At 40.8% G+C, this 24,149-nt stretch overlaps 1 protein-coding gene across 1 annotated transcript; it reads left to right on the plus strand.

The window, feature by feature from the left end:
* The first annotated feature begins 2,587 nt into the window (after window positions 1-2,587).
* kcnj3a (potassium inwardly rectifying channel subfamily J member 3a) lies at window positions 2,588-23,190 on the plus strand. The gene is made up of 3 exons (XM_085764501.1): window positions 2,588-4,146; window positions 5,153-5,369; window positions 21,343-23,190. Exons 1-3 carry the CDS (start codon window positions 3,469-3,471, stop codon window positions 21,936-21,938), a joined length of 1,491 nt encoding a protein of 496 aa, XP_085620627.1. The 5' UTR covers window positions 2,588-3,468; the 3' UTR covers window positions 21,939-23,190.
* The last annotated feature ends 959 nt before the right edge of the window (window positions 23,191-24,149 follow it).

Consider the following 24,149-nt stretch of genomic DNA (forward strand, 5'->3'; position numbering starts at 1 on the left):
CTGTCACTGACAAAGCCTCTGTGTTGGGCAGAATTAAAGTGTTTCTCTGAGGTTGGGAATGTTTGAATGATGGTAGGAATGAGAGCCTCTAGACTCCCTTATGGCCGATCATTCAAAGGCAGCCATAAATGGCACTTTCATCACACCATGTGATTATGAGCGATCTTAAAATGTATCCATGCGGCAGTGGGAGCTTAAGAATCTGTAACACATGAAAATACCTCACATTGAAAAGGGAGCTAAAGCGAATGTGACAATAATCCTTTTCTGTAACCAGGTCTGTTAATGCAGTCTACAGCTGCACCAAGGCCCTGTAAACATATTTTCTCAATCGCCTCTAACCATGACTGATGGGATCCAACATGAAGACACTCATTTCTGCCAAAGCTAGGACAGTTTCAGTTCTTTCACATGCTAGATTTATGTGTGTGTTTTCTCTCTGGCTTCAAATACGTAGCAAAAGTGTGATGTCCATGCACCAATCAGGATTTAGCAATGTTTGAGTCAGAATTTGACGACTATTGTTTGGTCACTTTAAACAAACCTGATCAAACCATACCCATGAAATCTTGATGGTGATTAATTGACTGTTAATTCTCACAATTACAATAAAGATATGATTGTTTGTTTGTGTTGTTTTCTATTTTGACTGTTGCACGTTCATGAATATTTCATGCTACAGAAAAATACTTTGATATCTAGCCTGCTGGACAGTAAAGTGTGTTCACTGCTTTTCCCTACAGTACAGACACTTTGACAAGAGCAGTGGAAAAACTTTTGTTTCAATGAGTATATCAGTAAAATAGAGCAATTAAAAAATTCTAGTTGGTGTTGCTGGGCTGGTTGGCGGATGGCCAGTCCAAACTAATAGCCTTATTTTTGCTCTGCAAATATGTGAATAGCCTTTTCCTCCTAATGAGGACCAGAATGCATGGTGGATGACCCGTGTCCCCATGCACTCATTATAAAAGCACAGAGTCCTGCAGAGGCTGTTGCTAATGTTCACCTGGCAATTATGATGGCCTGGTGACTGATGGGAGAAATCTTTTCCTGTCTGTCTGCCCCCCTCCCTCCCTCCCATACACACACACACACACACACACACACACACAGGAGGACTGAATCACAGAGCTTCTCCGACAACACTTGGAGGCACGTCAACGTTGCACTGTGCTGCCATGCAATCGTTCATTTGGAAACAGTTATGTCAGGCCTTAGTGCTGTTTTTAGAAGCTGCCGTTTGTACAGTAGGGCACGCTGGGCTCAGACTGGACATAGAATATCATGCGGTAAACCGCAGGGAGCTACAGGGTTACAGGAGAGCTGGATTTCAAGTGGAACCAGACCGACTCAACAGCATATTGATCGCTGTGAGCTCAGATAAACAAAAACCAAAAATGACTGAAAAATAACATCAACAGGCTGGATTTTTGCAATATCCTTAAGCTTCTTTGGTAGCACAGTGTAAAAAAAAAAAAGAAGAAAAAAAGAATCATGTTTTATATCCACATGATATTGTGCCCTGTGAGTCAGGTGGTTCAGTTGGAGGTCTTCTTCATTTACATGCCTGCTGGAATTTACTCTTTCTGATGTGAAAGTCATCTAATTGAATTGATCCTCAAACTGCTTTGTGGCTGTTGCGCCACGTCTCCAGCTACAACTGGCCTTTTTTTTTGTAAATGTCTAAGCTGCAGCCATCAGCAATTTCTTGATTAAGCAATAATTGTGCTTTTAGCTGGGATAAATATTGCCCGAACAACACTGATTTGGTATAATTAGCAGCATCACAATATAGAGTGAAGGAGGAGAGAGGGGGAGAGGGAGACAGAGAGCATGAATAAAAGAGATGATGGTATGTTCATCCTGCCTCGTGTGTGTTTGAGAGACACCATACGAGCCTGGGTAACTATGGTGTGGGTGTATTCCTCTGTGGCTGTGATATGATGAGTGAATTCTGAGTAGTGCATCCTGGTTGCAGCTCTTTGTCCCCATGAGATCTTACAGTTTGCTGTGAGTGTCAGCAGCTCTCCATGCATAACTTGTCCCCCACCCCCCCTCTCTCTCTTAAGATCTCCAGCTGTATACAGCATTCATTGGGTAAAGCTGGTGCAGCCACCCATGAGGTGGGGTCATCAGTGGCTGTTAGCAGAGGGCCAACCTGGAGAACAACCAGTAAACAAGGTACATTTGTAAATGTTCACTTCACATGGGGGGTTGGGGGTGGCTTTCAGTTACTGTAAACTGCAGATAAAAATTTTTGTAGAGGAAATCAGGTGCACCATAACAACATAGTGTGTTTGTCAGCAGTGTGTGTGCAGCATAAAGATAAAAATGAGAAATACTGTTGTTTCTTGTTACTATTTTTATCATAGCTACAAATTTTCCAATAATACTGACCATTTTGGCAGTGCACAGTGCTGTTCAGATATTGTAAGAGGCTAAAATGTGGCGTTCATAGTCATCATAGTATCTTGGCTGCAGTTTCATATATTTGATCACTTGAAAAAATAAATTAAAAAAACTGTCAAACCAGGCGAATCCTCCTCCCTCCTCCTCTTCCTCCTCCTTCTTCAAATTGTCTGTCTTTGTAGTACCACTAGGCAACAGTGAGTGCATCACTGGAAACGTGGAAGTGGGCAGGAGCCGCGCAGGGAAACCGAAGGGAAAGAAGGATCCGAGCAGCCCAAAAAAGCATTTTGTGATTCTCTGCCGCTGAACCATGACAATCCAGTCGACATTTTTCTAAGAGAGGAGGGAAGGTGCCCGAAAAGAGCCTGGCAATCAGCGTGGATGCGCGCAGCCAAAAATGACGACAGTGGGACAGTGATTTTCTTCCTCCAGCACGTCATTTTCTCTTACAGTCATATGCTTGGATGCAATTCATCTCCTATGTGTACAGACCACAAAGGAAGGACTGGAAAGCGACTCATCTCCAACACAGCCGCAAGTGCGCACAGAGACGTTTCACCCTGGAAACCGTTTCCAGCGAATAATTACGCAGAGATATTGGTGTTGAATGGCGCACTGAGGGATTTTCAACTTTCGCATGCAAACTTACTCTGTGAGTACACTTTGGAACAGGTCGATAATAGCCCCAACCTTCACGGGCGATGAATAATCCACGACGTAGCGACTGATAAACCTGTAAAAACCTGGGACTGCGACTGGCGCGTTTGGATACCTTGACCTGTGCGTCGCTTCTACGGCTTCATATGGCTTCTGTGGTAAACTACTTGCACATTGTTGATATTTCATGGCTGTAGAGTGTAGCAGCAGTAGTGTGTGGAGAAAGAGGACGATGCAAGACTAACTGGAGGCGAAGACAGCGCACTTTTATCGCCTTTATTTCCAAACAGGGAGACATTGCGCACGGGCATTAAACGACTGCAGCAACTACACAACCCAGACTTTTTTTTCTTTTCATTTCATTGAATCCTTTGTTATTTCTTTCGCTGCTGTCATCGTAGTATGTCTGCACTTCGAAAGAAATTTGGGGACGATTATCAGGTAGTGACCACCTCATCTAGCGGGTCTGGATTCAATCAGCCTCCCCCAGAGAAAAAGAGGAAGAGGCAGCGGTTCGTGGACAAGAACGGGCGATGTAACGTCCAGCATGGGAACCTGGGTGGTGAAACCAGCAGATACCTCTCAGACTTATTCACGACACTAGTAGATTTGAAATGGCGCTGGAATCTATTTATTTTCATCCTCACCTACACAGTCGCTTGGCTCTTCATGGCCTCTATGTGGTGGTTCATCGCGTACATCAGAGGAGACCTCAACAAAGCTCACAATGACAAGTACACACCATGTGTGGCCAATGTCTATAACTTTCCCTCAGCCTTTCTCTTCTTCATAGAGACCGAGGCCACTATAGGATATGGCTACAGATACATCACAGACAAATGTCCCGAGGGGATCATTCTCTTTCTTTTCCAGTCGATCCTCGGATCGATCGTCGATGCCTTTTTGATCGGCTGCATGTTTATCAAGATGTCTCAGCCCAAGAAAAGGGCCGAGACTTTGATGTTCAGTGAACATGCGGCGATTTCTATGCGAGATGGGAAACTAACTCTCATGTTCAGGGTGGGCAACCTGCGTAACAGCCATATGGTCTCTGCACAGATCCGCTGCAAATTGCTGAAAGTAAGTGATGTTACTTTTAGTCGGGATGCATCCTGTCCTTTTTTGTTCTATCAAGGCCAACTTACTGTAATGGTTTTTATTTAGGAGAATAATACACTAAGGCCTACACACTGACGTTTCAGCCTACTCCAGAGTGCACAAAGCTACAGTTTGAGGCAACAGACCAAACTACAACCTCATTTCCAAAATATTCCAAAATAACAGTTATTGCACCACATACACATCAAAAATTATCTTGATAAGAACATTTTATCTCCTTGGATCTAAAATTACTTGGATTGCTTGGAGTATTGAATGATAGGGGTAGAGTGGTAAAACTTGGCTTTAAATGTGCTGCTGTCCCTCATCAGGAGAACATCTATGGATTTTCCCTGCTCTCCTCCTCCAGGCTTCACAAAAGTCAATAGTAAATCTATACCAACCTTTTCTTAGCAATGCTCCCCATGCAAAAGGATATCCACCAGTCATCATGATAATACACAGGGACACAGTGATATCATAGGAGATTAGATGATAGCTTCCATTAAAGTTTAAGGTAAGTGTAATCTCAGTATGTTTGAACAAAGGCTTAGAGCAACCACACCCACCTTAGTGACTTAATACAACTGCTAGAGAGATAAATAATCTTTCTACCTGTTTCTACTTTCATTGTATTGACACAGCAGGTGAGTATGAGGCAGATGAAACCAATAGTACCAAGTAATTTGAACCAGCTGATTTTGAGTCAGTTGTCTCAAGCAGGAAACATTTTAAGACTCAGTGGCACATCAGGTCACATGCTGAGACGGGTATTCTTCCTGTGAAGATGCCTCTTTAGGCATAATGTAAGAAAATTATAGTTATTTTTCTGATAGACTGATGATTGGTTGCTCTAACTGCACCGAAAATGTGCGAGCGCTCACACAAAGGCCTTTAGAAAGCCTTAGATGAGTCTGTCTTTACCCCTTCCTTTCCCCCCTTCCAAAAAAACATCTCTGTCTCTGTCTGTTTCTGTACGCTTCCGTAGTCTCGCCAGACACCCGAAGGCGAGTTTCTTCCGCTGGATCAGTTGGAGTTGGACGTGGGTTTCAGCACCGGGGCAGACCAGCTCTTTCTCGTCTCACCACTCACGATCTGCCATGTGATTGACACCAAAAGCCCCTTCTACGACCTCTCCCAGAGGTCCATGCAAACAGAGCAGTTTGAAATTGTGGTGATACTAGAAGGAATAGTAGAGACCACAGGTGAGTACACGCTGAAGTATATTTTTATAGGCCTGCTTTGGTCAAAAAAAAAAAAAAAAGTCTACAGCCTTTTTGACTGCATGTTGATGCTGAAGATGTTGTGTTGTCTTCTGAGGTGTTGGTCTATTCTGCAACAAATCTTATAGTGAGCTTTCATAGGTGTTAATAGCTGACATCCTAATGGACTCACTATTGACCTCTCGATTGCATGTCATTGATTTTTATTTCTGTGGCGACTGCAGTTACTAACAATAGGAGTGGTTTGCCTTTGTAAATCATAGATTATTGATTTGCTGCTGCAGGTATTACTGTAAGTAAAATTATTTTTTATCCATGCATTAAAAAACGCTTTCTGGGTTTGGGGAAGCAGAGCCAAGCTTCACTTACAAGCACCTTCAAACTCCATCAGTTCAGTGCTAGGCTACACACATTTTCTTTTTCTCGTTTGAGACAAATTCCTTTCTTCAGTCTTTGTGGCCCCGAACAGCACTTACCTCACGGCTGCTGTTTCTCAGAGGGGATAATAATTTGCTTTCTAAGGTCCCTCGGGAATAAGGGAATTCCATTTCCACCAGATGAGTAACGCCCTGAGTAAAATTCTCCACTGTGGTCATTTTGAATTCGACCATTTATTTGACACAGCTGATATAGCGGTGTGGGGGAGAGAGCTCCTTCAGTGTTACAGAGTGAACAGAGGAGCAGTTGTAATATGACAGTTCAGAGAAAACAGCATATGGAGATGTGACAGCGAGGCTCACAGGCTGACACTGCAGACGGCAATTAGCAAAGATATTCAGCTCCGAGCAGATAGTTTTGATAGTCATATTTTTGCGGTTTTATTAAAGTCTCTTTGCAGTTTGAGATGTATCTGACATATTATTCTTTACAAGAAGACAAGAGTAATTGCAATGTGCAGTTAATTAACCTGAACTTGCCTGGTGCTGTGTACTGGTTGCTTTGTTTTTAAATTATGAATATATTCAGTGCAGTGATGCGATTTAATTATCATAGATATATTGGCAGATATTTATAGTATAACAGTGACAGTCAAAAGGAGCATGTGTCATCATATTGTCCTCATTTATAGGCCTACTGTAATAGTTGCCATCCCAGTCTTAATTAAAGGGATTTGGCCTCAGTCTGTGGGATTGTTATGCTGGCACTTCACATACATTTCTGCATTAAGGAGCAGGGGTGGTTATGTGAAGTTGGTGGGAAGGCTGATGAAGAAACAATCTATGGTTAAAAATTGATGTACAGTGAAAGTCTAAATCCTCAGACGCTTTCATTTCTGGCCAATGTAACTCTGTTTCCATGGCAACCTCTCCTTGAGTATTCAGGATTGCAGCACTGCACCTAAACTTAGGGTTTTTTTTTTTTCTATTCCTATGGTATAGGAATCATAACACAATTTCAGTAGGCCTAATAAACTGGGCAAACATGCGTTTGCCGAACATGAAATGAGATTGCTGTGTTGATAATATCACCTGGTACTGAGGAGGATATCCTCTCAAATATGAAAAGCCCACAGAGGCGTTACTGTACCATGAAGTGCTCGCCAGAACAGGTGATACAGCAGAGAAAAGAATAAGATGAAATATTTATGAGGCTCTGTGTTTACTAGAGAAGAAGCTGCCCAACTCCGAAGATCTGTCTTTTTTTGTTATGTGTGAAAAAAACCCTGTCTGGAACATGAGTTAAAATACTCTTCACTGCAGATTAAAGTCTCACAATCCCTGCTTCTTTTCTCTCCTTACCAGATAAGAACAGACTAAACAATATACCCTTTTTGACATAGTAACTTTTTGTTCCCCTAAATAACACAAAAATATTTTGGACTGTTTTGGTTCTCTTTACAACACAAGAGAAAAATCGCAGGACGTAGGAGCACAGGATTGTTCCATTTTGCTGTAACCTCTGACAACCTCTACATTGTATAAAAAAGCTGTGAGCTATTCCTCATTCCTTTTGAATTGGAGGCAAAGGTGTTTTTGATCAGCACCCTCAGCATGATGCACCTTCCAATGAGACATGTAGGATGTCTGCTAGCAGCATATTTTCTTCTGGAGCGATGCCAGTTGTGGCTTTGTGGTATTGAGTTGGTTTTCTAACACGGCGGCAGAAAGATGTTGAGCTGCTGACGATGAATTGGCTTTACATCATGTTGCAATTAATGCACTGTATGTCTGACTGCTTGCCCTGGCATGCTGTGTGTGTGTGTGTGTGTGTGTGTGTGTGGTTGTGTACGCATGTGTGGCGGAGAAAATAAAGCACACACATGAATCCCTGTAGTAAGTTTTGGATGAGTTAGCAGCACTAACAGGGGTGATGTCTGACACAATAACAATCAATATGAACAACACTCAACAACATGTAGTTTTACAGTGACTGATATGTCTGTGCCTACAGAACAAATATGCATGCATAAGACTGTGTGTGTGAGAGAGTACCTCATCCTCCAAGCTGATTTACTTCTGCATTATTTGTGTGGTGTATGACAGGTGCTTGGACAACAAAAGAGGAACTTAATACTGCTACAGTCAACACCGGTTGTGTGTAAATAATGCTGATTCTAATAAATAATACACACAAGTTATCCATTAAGTTCAGATGTTTTCATCATTGGGATGTGCAAAACAATGTGTACCCATTAGATATTACAGTTCACAATAAGCTTATTAATTCTGACAGACTCCACAGTGCAGCAACATCTACTCAAGTTGTGAGTCTACTGACAAATTAATCACACTTAGTGCTCTAAAATCGCAATATTGTGACTTTGAATTATTATATGCATATTATATGAATCTCTGGAACAACTTGGGAGCAGCCCATCTCCTGGAGGCTCTGTTTATATAGTAGGGGTATAACTATGGGCTATATTAATTATTGATTATGTGCTGATTATATTCTCAATTCAATAATGCAATACAAATGTCTAGTACAAAATGGCATAAAAGTTGTACAGATAAAAAAAAATGTAAAATGCCCACCACAGTTTCTCAGAGCCTAAGATCATGTCCTCAGATCGCCTGTTTTGCTTAACTGAAGCCAAAGATATTCAGGATGCAAAAATCAGTGGAGGAGGAATTAATGGAGGTTTATGAAACATATTTGGTATAATATTATATATGACACGATTAGTATATTGAGGAAAAGTCGATTAATTCAAAAATGTTGACACCAGAATGTTCACTGACAAAATGTTTCGTATCGTATCTTTACTCTGCGGCATCTGCTCCTGCAGCTAAAGCCTGATAAAACTTTGTCAAGGTTGTGTTTAGTAAAACTCAGCTTTCAGTTGGAGCTGAACTCTTTCATTGTAATGCCTCAAAAGCACTTGGTCGTAAGGTCAGAGACGGATTGTCGCCCGAGGCACAAGAGATTATATGTTTATTTAAATAACTACAATCATTTCCTAACTGTTATCAAAGTGCTTCTGTTGCTGATAGACCAGCCACACACAGGACACAGGAAGTGAACCCTGGTGTTGGAGCGCTGTGCTGCATTTATCCACCATCCACTGGTTCTCCAGTTATGTGTGGTGAGTGACAAACGCGCAATGGATCTCTACATTTAGATGAATTGTGGGAAGGTGGTCAGGTTGGATGATGAGTGTTCAAACCCCAGAACCCTGACTCCAGGGACTGAGCTTCACATCCTGTCCCAACAGTGGTTAGGTTTTTGGCAATGAAAGCATTTTGGGTAAAAACAAGGGAAGATTGTGGGTTTCAGTTAAATGTTTAATAAGCATATGATGTCTGGAGTCACTGCAGACTTTTTCTTTCATAAACCAAGATCACAGCGTTCCCTTAACCTCAAACATAGTGCTGCCTGAACATGCACATAACCATCAATGAGGGGCGGGGCATCTTAAGCCTGTTATCGTTATAATTGGTCCAAACAGTTTTGTCATCATGTAATTTCCACTCAGTTGGAGTGATTGAAAACAGCTAGCGTGAGTGTGGCCTGTAATTTATTATGTCGCAGATTTTCATTCATTTCAATGTCCAGTTTGCATGTGTGAATACTAATAGGAAAACAAATGATGTAATGATATAATAACATATTAATGTTGCCGCAGGGTCATTTTTGGCCTTTCCACTACAGAGCTGATGATGCTGATGACCTGACTTTGACTCATCAGCTGGTTCAGAGATACTACATACAGTCTTAAAATACATCAGGAGTTTAGATAAGTGTCCCATTAACACCAGTAATGCTGTTCAACACTACAAAGGCTTAAATCCCAAGCCAGAGGCAATCTGTTCATTAGTGGTGCTGATTCCTGAGAACCCAAAATAAACTGTAGCTGCTGGTAACAGACGTTTAGGTTCCTCCAGCCACGGAGCTAATCAGCGTATTGCAACTAAAATTATTCCATGATTTTCAGTGTTGAATCTGCACAGGATGAAGCCACACCACAGCTCTCTTGTGTGAATGCTGCATTCAAGGAGTTTAAGACTGTGCAGTTTTCAGATCGGAGACATAATAACTAACAAAGATAAACAAGCTGATGATTTATTTCACAGGGAACTCATTTTCATTACAGAAGAGAAAGAAGTCTGTTGGCACATTAGTCAACCCTGAAATTTTGTATAATGCTTTATGTCTAATATGGTGGCAAAACACAGTGTTAAGATCTCTACAAGCCTTTGCAAAGTGTTTTTAAATTCACTCATCAGCTATGAAAAGCAGTGATTCATGAGGGTAAACTGTACCATCGGCATAAACCTTTTTTTCTTTACAGATTGACATGACTTTCATGCAAATGAATGTGATCGTTATCCCAGATGAACTCAAAAAATGCTGCGAATATACTTATAAATTGTTGCTTTTTTGGGCAATGTTACCAAGGTTTTAAGGATTCATAGGCAGAAAGTTTACTCCATGATAAGCATGGATGGATTAGCATTAATTTAGATGCTTGTTTCTGAGTTTCTGCATTTCACTCTTCAGGTAATTCAGACTATTTGAACTGCAGGAAAACACTCCGCTTAGTGAACTAACTAACAATCTCTATATTTGTAAATGATGCCTACAGTGAATTGTGTTTGACATGAAACCCTGTGTCATTATTGATTTAATTGCGAGGCAAATGATGGAGAGAAAAAAAACAATCCAAAAACATTTCCTCCTCTGTTTGATAAAGTTGTACATTGATTGTGATGGTTTCCAGTGATGTCTGCCGGGCTTCTTCTTTTGATGTTTTTGATTATCTGTCCTGTGTGGTGGAAAAATAATTTTGTTAGCTATACAGTATAATACTCATATAATCATCCGAGCTTCAATTAAGTTATTGTTGTGCAACAAATACATATAAAGTGTATATTTAGAAAATTAAATTGAGTAATATCTGCTTTGATGCAGACTCTGTCTGGTAGTAAAGCCAGCCAGCATAATTAATTGGAAACATCTATTGCCACTGATTAGCAGAGCAGCCAATGTCATGGCCCGATCTGTGTTTTATCATCAGCCCTAGTAATTGAAATGAAAATGGAGAGCTTTCTGTTGCGCCTGAGGCCTAATAGTTTCAATCATATGAGTAAGAGGCCGTAGCCCCGAAGGTCTGGGGTCGCATGACGTCAGGAGCCTCGAGAGCTTAGGTAAACACCGACACAAGCGATACGAGCCTTGGTGTGACGGACCTCGCTGTCCTCGGGAGGAACTGACTATAATTCATTCTGAGTCATTACACCAAGAGCGAGTCGTCTCTTCTTCTCGGTGTCGTGCTCCCTGGCACAGCCCCGCAGGTCAAAGGGTTAAAGTGGGTTCAGTGGGGAAGTTAACACTGCAGTTCAGGTGTGAGCAGGAGTTTCCAATTAAATCTAATGTGCTCAGGGTGAGAACTCAGGAGAGAAGCGTCTCCCCCTGCTGAGCTCCACCTGTGCAGCCGAGGTGATAAGCCACGTGTTGGATACCTTATAGCTCTCTTGTTAAAATGTATTTCACGCTTTTGGTTCACTTGTCTTTATTAACAATACATTTTCCGGCTACTTGCTCTGAATATTTCAGCACACCAAACGCTGGGAGTGCTTGCACTGTCACGAAAAGGTGTAGTCACACATTATGTCTGACTCTGAATACAATAAGGTTATAATTTACTTCTCTGGTAGTCGTCTATCATGTTCCTCAAAAGTCTAAGACAAGTCTAAAATTTAAGAGAGCTGTACTTTTTACTTTCAGCAGCTTTTTATTTAACTACAGTAGTGTGACCGCTATAGTTAGTTGTTACTTTGTAGATTAAGATTTTACATACAAACAGCATGATGATGATAAAATAACGCATTGTAATTGAAGAAATTACTCAACGGTAAACAAATATGTTAGATTAGCTTCAAGTTAACCCCAGTATTTAGTGCATTTGTTGATAATTCTTCTGCAATAGTGTTTTTTCACATCTATGTATTATTGAACAATATATACAAATATATATATATATATATATAAAAAATTACTATTATTATATTTTTTTCATTCTTATTATTACACTACAATATCAAATTAAAAGGAGAATTAATGGATTGGATTTGAAATAATTCCACAGGCCTGTAGAAAAATCCATGTAACCCAGTGGAGTTGACGGTATAGCAATCGCCCGGTAATAAATACCAACTTTGTGACTCATGGTGTTCTATTCTAAAACGGGCTCTCAGAGTGTTGGCTCTTATGAGGCTATGTTATGGTGTACCACATCACAGCAGATTGTATTCTGTACATAGGGGTTATAGTGACAATATAATTAATTGCATTACAACAATAAGAAAAGTTACAGCTGCAGAACCACTATAGAGACGAGTCAACGCCCAATATAGTATAAAAATTAAGTGAAACTCATAAACTTCAAAGATTTGTGGCTGTTAGATTTAATTAAAGTAGATTAAAGGTGTTCAGTATAGTTTGTCCATCCTCTCTATATTGGAAACTACTGTATAATGACATCATTATGCCCTGCACAAAGCAAGCTGGTTTAGCTGGCATGTTGCATCAAATAACACAGAGATTAGCTATACTAATTTTACATAAACAAACAAGTGTTCCATGAACGTGTGAGAGATTTACCTCCTATGTCTTCTGTACATACAATAATTGCACCGGGGATGGACTCCGCATAATGGGCATTGCAGTGAAGCAGCTATGACATCCTGGATTCATTATCCCTTTTTAGATGAACTGTGCTGGGCTCCCAAGGGGGAGCACGGTAATTGTGTCTTTAGGGATTTGTCAAGTCCCTGTTGGATGGCAATAAATCACTAGTATATGAGGTATGGTGGCAGACCTCAGATGAACTTGCTCTGTGACGAAAGCAAGCAGAAGTGCATTCGGCAACAATTCCTCCATCTCTGTGTCGAGCTACAAAGAGTAAGAAATAACTGACTAGGCCTGGGTTGTTGTTGTCTCAGGAGATGTGCGTGCTGTGTTGTTGTCAGGACACTTTTTATTTAGTGATTAACAACACAAACCGGAGACCTCGACATTAACCTCTGTCCAGATGGAGGATGGAGCAAAGTGTTACATGGTCATAATGGAGACAATATTGTGGTTGCGTGTGTTCAAGGTGATGAGTGGAGGGTTTTTGTTGCATTTGTAGCGTTGGTCAGTGGCAGCATTGATTGGCGGAGTTGCGAGCATCCCCAAGGTGTGGGGGAATCAATCATGCAGCCTAAACACACACAGCCACATGAACATGTTGTTCTTAAAGGTTCGTCTTTAAGCAAGGCCCTCCTCCGGGGATGCCTCCTTCTATTTTTATCAATCGGACATGCTTGAGTTTACTGGAATAATCTGCTCACTAGCTCAAGTTGAAGCAACAATTGAGACTTTGTCATAAGAGAGATGTACTCCTTCGGCTGGAACTCCTCTTGATGCTCTTCATGATTCAACACCCGAAATCAATATGAGATTGTACCTTACACTCATCCAGTCTGTTTTATTGAAAGATAATTTCATAATTTCTGCTCTCAATACATAATGAAGAGAAAATCATACACAACCCCAGCTTATGTGAGCACATCTCCTGCTCTGTGCCTCCCCCCCCCCCCTCTATTTGACCAATAGCGGTTGTTTGGCCTAAAGGAAATCCATTGATTGGCGTTTTGCTTAACTGGCTCCCTTTACAGCAGTATTCAGCATTGCCTTCACTTGGTAATGTGTGTCTCTCCTGGCTGTGTTAATGGCCTATAGCCATGTGTTCCTCTAGCCTGCCTGACTCCCCACCTTGTGTGGAGATGGTTGGCAGCCCCTGCTCCTATTCCCTTCCCTTTCCCTTTCCTTTCCAGCAGCCTCCACACTCAAGCAATTGCCTCAGCATCCAGGCTCTCCCCTCCCCCACAGCAATGCACTTACCCTGCCTGCCTTTTTCCCTCCATCAGCTTCCTCCTTGTTCTCACTGCTCGGCCGCTACTGCTGCCGTTGCTGCTGCCGCTGTGATGGGTGGACTAAAACCTCGGAGCTGCAAACAACTAGAAGCCCCCTTCACTAATGGATCACACACCAAAACAGCATTTAACTGAGGGAGGGGACTTATTTTCATCTTTGAAAAGTCAGACTGTGAAAAACAGGTCACTGAATGCTTCTGGATTTTTCTACCACTTGATGGTGGTCACCATAGAAACAGATAATCAGACAGGACTTGTGGCCACAACAGCAGTATCCGTATCAAAATGAGATTTTTTTTCAATTCAATTATAGGAACAGTTTGTTTTATCCTTTGTAACGTGTTATTGAACAGAATAACAAGTCAGCTGCGAAAAGCCAAACTACTCACAACTATATTATTCAGACTTGTGAACTGAACTTTCCTCTCTTCACTGAGCTCGGACACACAGCTCAACATCCTTAAATTCTCTCCTCTCCTTTCTTAGCTTTCCATTTGCTTACTCAGAGTCAGCACAGCAACTTTAAATGTTGTAACACAGATTCTTAGAGAAGACCAAGAGGAATTCAGCCTGCCTGTTTAGCAGAAATGAAAGAAAGAAAGAAAGAAAGAAAGAAAGAAAGAAAGAAAGAAAGAAAGAAAGAAAGAAAGAAAGAAAGAAAGAAAGAAAGGCAGGATAGCTGTCAAATTAATCGCTGCTCCTCACAGTCCAGCTGAGACATTTCGTGGACCGCCTTGGCCACAGCCAGTGCTCCAACAATGGGAGCAAGTGGCTGGATAAAAGGGTGAATCTTGGCCGGTGTTGTGTGGTGGCGCTCTGTGTGTGCAACGTCCAGATTCTCATGCTTGTTTTTGCTCTCATTTTTCTCATACATAACACTTGAGCTGTTTCCACAGCCGTGATAGACTGTCATGGGATTTTGCCGACAGCACTGCACTGGTGACTGAGTTTGTGTGTTTGTGACTGTGCGTGTGTGAGAGAGAGAGGGAGAGAGAGGGAGAGAGAGAGAGAGAGAGAGAGAGAGAGAGAGAGAGAGAGAGAGAGAGAGAGAGAGAGAGAGAGAGAGAGAGAGACCATTCGAGTGACTGAGTGAAAGGGAAAGCCAGACAGACACACAGAGAAAGAGAGAGAGAGAGGGAAGGAGAGAGCGGGATAGGAAGGTTATTTGTGATTTTGTCACTAAATAGGGGGTTGCGAAGAACTCTTTGACGCCCACCTTCCTTTTTCAGAGACTCGCATTGTGAAGAGTTCATCTAGAGAAGTCATTTGAATAAACCTTCATTTTCACATAGCCGTCAATTTTGAGTGTCATTCGCTTGGTGCCTGTGGGTTGTTGAATCATATAATAGCAGTGATTTATTTTATTCAAAAAAATCTAGATTGAGACTCTGCCTAGTTGATTTGACAGAGCTGCAATAAATAGATCTCTGCTTTCAGGTCTGCCCCTTGACTTTACTCTGTCCTCAGTGTGTCAAGTGATGATCTGCAGCTGAGAATATGACTGAGCCCCGCGCCAAACGGATATGATCCTCTGGCTTCTACAACCTGGATGTGCTTCTTTTAGACTGAGTCTGTGAATACCACTTAGATTTTTTTTCAACTACTATCAAGAAACACTGGCAGACTGCCTTCGAGTTTACAGTGCTTTTCTATTCCAGCCACCAAAGAACCCATTTTATCTTTGCTGTCACTCCGCTGACTCTGCGGCTGCTTCACTTTGTGAGACCAGAGAGGCAGGCAGCTCTGTGTTATCAAGGAAAAGTGCATTTATTTAGAGTCTCAAGCTGAGATGGCTTTTGGGTATCTAAATCTCAAAGTTTATTCTTGACACAACTTCCTGCCTTTTCTTCTTTCTCCCACTCTCCTCTCTTTTTTTTTGCTTCTATCCCAGTCTATAATGGAATCAGTTGTTAGTCTGTGAAATATTGCATATACTGTACAGTGGAGATAGAGCACCGTAATGCTCTGTGTCATACAGCCAGTTCCTGAGTCAAAGAAAAAAATGTGGATCATTCCTGGAGATTTCACGTTAAAAAACATGGTTAGCACAGATAACGCAAAAATCTCAGTGTATAACACAAGAACATATGTTGAGACAGGAAATATCTTTTTGCTCTATTCTTTCCCCTTTGAAATGTACCTTTAATGATATGCTTTTTTTTTTTTTTTTTACATCTCTTTGGAATTTGTGGATTCAGCAGAGGATTATTCTAATGCCGCTCCTGCTGTCGCACACTGTAGATATTTCGCATACTGTATGGGAGCAGTAAACTGCTGGGTGAACTTCAGCGATGAGGGACTTCAGAGAGGATTTCACACTTTTGCAGGATTAAGATGCACTGTACATTGGCCAGTCAGAAAACATCACACTTTCCTGTACAGTGTACACATCGTTGCATGAAACATAGCACAACAATACATGTGACATTTATCTTAGTTACATTTTTTTGGTGGCATACAAGATGTTTACTACAATTTTTATTTAATTTCTTATCTCTTTTTGTAAAATACTTCATGAATAAATTTTACATGTTGACTATGTACTGTACGGTATGTTGTGGTGAAATGAAAAAACCCTTTGTTTGAGCTATGAAACCATTAAAATCCTCAAAATTGTGGGGTTTTTGAAGAGTAAAATGTATTGTCATAATTCATGAATCAATCACAGCTTAACCTGTGTGATAGCCATGCATCATTTAGCAGTTTTGTCCTTGTTTTTGTTACTTAAAACTGTAGGCTACTAATGGATTTTGGGGAGCAGAGGAGCAAGCTGTAAACACAACATTACATATCACCTCATAATTTTGATATGGTGACCATATTAGCAAACAGTTGGCTAATTATAACACCAGCAGCCACAGAGCAACATTAGCATTTATTCATAGTTGTGTTTCTGGCCACCTGGCAAATGGAACTCCACTATTCACCCCCCTTGTAGCTTTTTTAGATATTTAGGCTGCCAAATGCTGCACTTTGTTTCTTTGGTGGTTGGTGATTAGCAAATAGTGTATGTTTGGTTTATCAGCTGGGGAAGTAGTGTTATACCAGTACCCACTTTACCTGTGATATTTACACTGATTTACACTGATAACATGTTAATAATAAACATTTGATAATCCCAAAGATGTTCTATCTTGTGAATCTGGTGAGGTTTACATGATGAAGAAGTTGACATACAGTATTGCACAGTGTTGCATTTATTTGTCCATGAAACATGCCGACTTTCTAACATTGCTGTTACAAAATCTTTTACTGAACAGCACTTTATTGTGAAGGGGCATTCCATTGTGGATTTGAGATGTATTGGTATTGGCTTGTACTGAGTCACAGAGGGGAAGAGATAACCATTTACTGAAATTAGAAGTGTAATGGATCCTCAGAGTTGCAAATGTCTCTCCTAATGGGCTGAATGAGGAATTGTCTCTTCACTGACTTCAGTGATGCCCCCTTCCTCGGTTTCCTTTGCCCCCTCTATCCCCTAACAGGGCTGATGTTTGTTTTGTTTTTTTTAAATTATTGTTCATGGGTGAAAGGATGGACAAATCTGCTTTGATTTTGATGATTTCAGTTACTTTCTCAGTTATTTGTGATGTTGTCAAACCATAATACTCAAGAGGCTGGGGGGGGAGTAACTCTTGACTAACAGATTAAATGTCCTCTGTCATTTTAAAGTATGTAATGTATTCGTATACTACCCTTTCTGAGCTCATGGGATGCATTTAAAAGCCAAAATCTCCAAATTTGCTGATTCTGCTTGGTGAGTTTTTAAAAGAGTGCCTCTAAATGGAGATACATATTTGCCTTTGTTGAATGCCAGTACAACAATTGGATTGAAATCACAAATACTTTGTTATAAAAGAACCTGGGAAATAGGCAGACAATGCTTTCTTAGTTCTTTTATTGTTGGCATTTCCAGTTCTCAAGCCATCCACATGCACTGTATTCCTGCGGTAATGGGCTGTTTTATTGGATTGTTTTAGACGCGCTATAGCCAGGTTTATCCTCATGGTTGAGTCACTGCTGCAGATCAGTGTTCATTCTGCACACTTTGTAACACTTCACTCTTTGTTTCTCTATCAAATAAAGGTAAAAACACCATTAAAAACTTTTGTGAAGAGATATACTCAGGTGTACCTAGCATAAAGTATAAAGAGTGTACAAAAATGGTCTTAAAGTGTGAGTGAGTTCTCATGGTTTCACTTTGCCACATGTTAACTGATGTTACAAGCACCTCTAACCGGCTGTGACAACACAGCACACCCCTCGTCTGAGGTGTTTCTTTTTTCTCACTGCTGCAATGATCTACAGTTGCTTGTTCCCAGCAGCAAAATAGAGGGTGTGTGTTTATGATGCAATACTGATATGGCACCAGGACATCACATATGAAAACAGCAATATACTGTAAGAGTGATAGATGACAGAGGGAGAGAGAGTGGCTCTGTGCTTTATTAAAGATGACATTTGTAATATGAGCGCCGGCCTTCACTGATGAAAAGTCACCAAAAATATATGATTTAGCCACTCCAGAAAACAAAGGCACTTTGACATGAAGGTTTTTTGTGGATGGATGATTTGACCCTTCCGTCAATGGAAAATCCATTTTGAGCAGTTTGTATGCATTTTCTTTATTACCCCCCCTCCCCTTGTCGTGATCTAGGAGGGACTTTTGTTCTGTGTTGTCACTGCTACTTTTGCCCAAACTCAGCAGAGAAAAGGTTTATGGCTGTTGCATGCGCACATTCCTACAGTTTTGTTTCCATAGAAACACTGAGTCCCGGGCAGGCGTGTATTTTAGAGTTACATAAGGCTTTACCAGTGATACGAAATACACTCAGATATGAGTATTCATGTTTGACTGGAATCCTATTTTAAGGAATGATACACGGCAACTGCAGAAAATGTCAAAATCAGAGTTTCTTTTCCTTTTTTTTTATACTGGTGCTATTTCTGGCTGTTTACTCTGTTATGTGATCTTTGTCGACCATATCCCTCTAACACGCCGTCACAAAACCAACCGTGTTGTGGTCTAACTGAAATTCGAGGCGCACAGTTCATTAGCATTGCTGTCTCTGTTATACTGTGAGCCATATGAATGTGGGTGTTGCAGAACAGCTGGTCTTTAGCAACACAATTGTATCTATATGATGCAACCAGGTCTATAATTATGCAATGGCTCCGGCACCAATCCTTGAATAATGTATGTGAAATCAATCGTTTTTTGAGGAAAGGTATCGCTGATTAAACCATGCACAGAGAGATTTCTTTTTTAGGGGTGTGGGCTGAGTGGAGGAAGCTAGAGGAAGGGGAACAGGTTGAGGGAGGATTCAGCCCCAGGCCTGCAGGGTTCATGGGTTTCTAGAGACAGAGGTCTTACAGTAACTCCTACACCATCTGCACGAACAATAGAGCATTATTAATAGATGTAAGATGAAGCCATTTGTGTTTTACTGTATCAACCCTTTACCTCAGGCACAATTTCACTTCACTTGTTCAAACCTTTTTCTCCATATCACGCACCAGTAAAGTTGCTATTGATGTTTTAGCCCTATATACACACACCATGGATGTCTAGTTAGCAATGCAGAATTGACTGTACCATTCAATAAAGCAGGTGCTACTGACTGCTGGTAGTGATTAAGTAGCTGTTACACAACCTAAACACAGAGCATTTTACACCATAGTGTTCTCAGAATCAGTGTACGTAAGCCTGTTCCTGATCAAATGGTGACTGCACTTCAGCTGGAGGCAGTTAACAGGCTCACAATACGATAAGATTTCCATTCACACTTAACTCTCAATCGCTTTGGCCCTAAAGTTCTCATTAGTTTTGCCCACTTTATTCACTGCTGCACTGCACACTTCCATGTGCCTAAAGGCTCCGGGCCTCTGAAGCAATAGCGCAGAAGTAATGCTTTGAATACCCCAAACGCACTTGATGTTCAGTCTCTAGCACATCTGCGTTTGTGTTCAGAGCTGTTATCAGTGAATTATTTTATGACCTTGGGAATCGGGCGGAATCACAGATGCCTCTAGTTTTTGACGATGACATCCTCGCAATCAGCAGCGCTGTCTCACTGTGAATGAGCGCTTTGGACCCAACTGTCGCTGCCAGAACAATATTAAGCTGGTAATTAAAACATGTGATAATAACCTACTGCAGTCGCTGATTTCCTAATGGATTTCAACAAGCCTTAACATAAGTACCCCCAGCCATTCCTCCATGCTAAAAGGGGCTTTTTGGGGCTGATATAACCAATTTAGTGTTTTGTCTTACATGTAAACCTAATTACAGATTTTTCATGCTCACTTTTGGTAAGAAATTAAAGTTGTTTTCAGAATATCTGAATATTAACTGTCGGAAAAGGACAAGGCTTCACTGTAAGCGGTTCAGTAGGATATGATGCATAGATATGATGAGCAACTGCTGAATAACGGTGATGAGTAATCACTAATGATAATCCAATAACTTTGCATGAAAAAAAAACAACACCCTCATAATTTAGATAATTGTATTAATTTGTTTGTGAAGACGTGCAGGGTGTTTTTAAGCAGGTATTTAATTCAGAGTCCCCAGTTAGGAAAATGTATCCCAAGTGTATCATAATCTGCCACTGTATCTGGTGCCAAATGTGCAGAGCGTGGTACACATACAAACACAGTACATGCTAAATAGGATTTTTTCATTAGGATGTTGTTTTAATTTGTGATTTCCCTATGACAGCATTTATCGCTTGTAAGCCAGTTGTCACACTTGTTTTGGCTCTTCTCAACCTGAATAATCTTATGAAACTGATACTTTATGTAACCCTTTGTATTTTGGATTGAATAGGAATCCTTGTGGGCTCCTGAAATAAAAATAGATGTTGGTGTGAGCTAGACCTCCTGAAGTCTTTGCCTGCAGCCGTTCTCTGTCTGGGTTGGCCTCTCTGATTATCTTAATTCTTTATCTGTTGTAGCTACTAGCCAAGCTTAAGGTGTGGACTGAAATGTTAAGTAGCATAATAATACTATTCCTTATATTAAATTCGTAGAATTGTATGGGCTGTTATCTACAGGTGTACAGTATGTGTTATGTGCCTTAACCATGCCTTCATTCAGAACATCAGGTAAACCAACCAAATGAAGTTGATAATTGAATTTAATCTGTAGATACATGACAAGTGCTCTGGCAGTTATGGCAGAGGCTCCTACAGTAATTTCAGTCTGAAAAAACAAACAAAACAAACAAAAAACAAAGAGAAAAACTCATCTAAATATGAATTGTTGTCAGTTTTAAACATGGTAAATTGCTCATCATGTTTGGAAACTGAAAATCAATTAAGTCTTTTATTCAGGCAGCTGGTTCTGTAATACAGTAAGTACTGACTCAATGAGGCTGTGGCAAAAAATCCTGGTGAATAACATATTGTTGATTCTTATGGAACAGTGCCAAGCATATAATTAAGTCAGGGTTCTGTAGTTTAACATTAGACTCATGAAATATGTAATTGGCTTCACTGTGTTGGGCTGCGACAAGACAGTGACACATAATTTGTCATCATTTGGGAAGCCTCACTGTTGTTGTTCTTTGTGTCTTTTTCTTTCCCTCTTGATAGGGATGACCTGCCAAGCGAGGACATCTTACACCGAGGACGAGGTTCTGTGGGGACACCGATTCTTCCCGGTTATCTCCTTGGAGGAGGGCTTCTTTAAGGTGGACTACTCTCAGTTCCATGCCACATTCGAGGTGCCCACCCCTCCATATAGCGTGAAGGAGCAGGAGGAGGCTCTGCTGCTCTCGTCGCCCCTGATGGCTCCGTCTTTGTGCAACAGCGGGGAGAAGAACAGCTCCCTGGACTGCCTGGAGACCCTGGAGGACAATGACAGCACCACCAAGCTGCCCACCAAGCTCCAGAAGATCACAGGGCGGGAAGGCCTGCCCAAGAAGCTACTAAGGATGAGCTCCACCACCTCAGAGATGACTTACAGCTTTGGAGATCTGCCCATGAAGCTGCAGCGAATCAGCTCTGTTCCCGGCGTCTCCGATGATAAGCAGGGTGGTAAGGCCTCCAAGATTAGCACAGAGCCCATGAGTAAGTCGGTGGCGGACTTACCTCCCAAGCTGCAGCGACTGGCCGGGGGAGGAGGGGGCAGGATGGACGGACACCTGCCACCCAAACTCAGAAAGATGAATTCAGATCGCTTTACATAAGGCAGGCAACATATTTTATCTTATGCCATCCACCTTTATTTCCCTACCTGAAGTCCTTGTACTATTCCTAATTTATTAATGGACAATATTCTTATATTAAAAAGAAATGTAGAATATGTGCACAAACACCTTATATAAAGTAGGGTGATGGAATTGAGCACATTTGTCCCTGGATGTAGGTGTACATGCTATGACGAAAGACCTCTGACTTTTTTTTAGGATGATGTACAATTAGCACAATCTGGCATGTAAGAAACAGCGCATGTAGAACAGAATCTCAAAACTTTCTGGCATGACATTTATTGATATCTTATTTTACAAAAAAACAATTTCATTAGTGAATTTACTGACAGTGAAAAATTGCACAAAGCCATATGATTTACAGTGTGGAAAACTTACATTACATAGTTCTAATTTGTGGTGGCGAAAGGCACATACATTTGTTTTTGAGTTGATTGCTTTTGTTGTTTAATGTAAAGTTGTGGCAATGTTATGTTGATTGCATGCTCCTCTTATTGACTTAGCTATACAAAGGTAATAGACAAAGATGTTTAGCCTTAACTATATTACCTTGTTTCCATCTTCATGTTTGTTCACAGCTGTATTTTTGGTATTTCATATATAGACTATTTTACCATGTGCGATTTTATGACTATTAGTTGATCAAATACCGAATATGTTGCTAGATGATGCGTTTTACATTTGAAAGTGCATTATCGGCATCATAGAACCAGTCTGAGCTGGGCACAATGCCACACAATTTCACTTGCTTATTAAAGTAACACTTAAGTTGAAAGAGTTGATAGTTGTTGATAAGCACAAAGCAATCATTATATAATACCCTATGATATTAGAAAGCATTTATGGGCATTTCGTCTTAAATTAACTGCTTAGGGCAGTAGTTCAGTACTGTGCAATCACTTTGTTACATTACAAAATCAGTTTAATCCACAGTAGGCCTGTGTGGTCATAGGAGACACTCCATTAGAATTTCAACTTAGGTGTTACTGGTTAGATTTAGAGTTGGGCCCGAGAGGAATCATAACCTTTGTCTCGAGGGCCCATATTCTCTCTCCTCTGTGATGAAAGCAATAATATTATAATGACTATAATCTTTATATAGCCACAGGGTCTACCACAGCCCAATATTCATTCTGTTTACTGAATCCATGCCATAAAATCTGGTTTTCTCTAAATGCATCAAAGACACTGTATGATACCCAATCTCTTCAGGAATAAAGATCTGACATAACTGTTTAGCATCTTGCTATTTTGACCGGATGTAATGCATGTTTTTCCAGTTCAAAATCAATAAATTGTTATAAATGAGCTTATTACAGGGGGTGGTCAAAATGATGGAAGACCAACAACACTCTTACCTCACTGTAAAGAGCTGCCGGCCAGTGCGGCTGCATCCACCACCGCCACATTGAGACTGATAGTCACCCAGAGATAAGACACAGTCAAGTCACTGTGGATAGAACAGTTTTCACCATTCACCTGAGAGGAATAGTGACACCGCAGGGAATGCAATTATTTGTTTTCTTGCCACGAGTTAGAAGAAAAGATCGATACCACTCTCACATCTGTACATTAAATATGAGGCTGGAGTCGGCAGCCTTAAAGTGTGAACAGAGCTGAGCTATTACTTGTTTAATTTGTTTGTTTTAATCTATACACACAGAAGTGTGAAGACAACAAAGTACAGCTGCATAAAACCCACTCTGTAAAGTGCCACTATAGTTTAGTCTTTATACATTCTGTCCTCAGTTAAAAGTGATATAAAATGCTCAACAGTGAGATTTAGGTAGAAATATTGTGTTTGGACAGAGCTTACCTACATGTGTCCCACATTTCCAGTCTTTATGCTAAGCTTAGCTAACCAGGTGCTTTCTGCAGCCACATAATGTGACAGTGGTATCAGTCATCTCATCTGACCCTGCAAGAAAGTGAGTTAAATGTCAAACTATTCCTTGAAATGCAAAAGGTGTAAAAGCAACAATGCCTCCACATAACCGACAATTCATTCCCTACTGTGTGCACTTAAAAAAAAGCACAGACAGAAAGCTGCAGCTAACATGAGGTGCTGGGGGTGATCACTCCAAATTTCAAGGCCGAAAGATACCGAACATGTGCTCTAGCAGATAACTAGACCAAAACCCTGTCAAAAGTCTCCAGAGCAAAGACGCAGACGATTGTATCTTTTAAGAG

Source organism: Trachurus japonicus, chromosome 21, assembly GCF_045865225.1.
Source record: "Trachurus japonicus isolate A0001 chromosome 21, Traja_1.0".
Taxonomy (NCBI): Eukaryota; Metazoa; Chordata; class Actinopteri; order Carangiformes; family Carangidae; genus Trachurus; species Trachurus japonicus.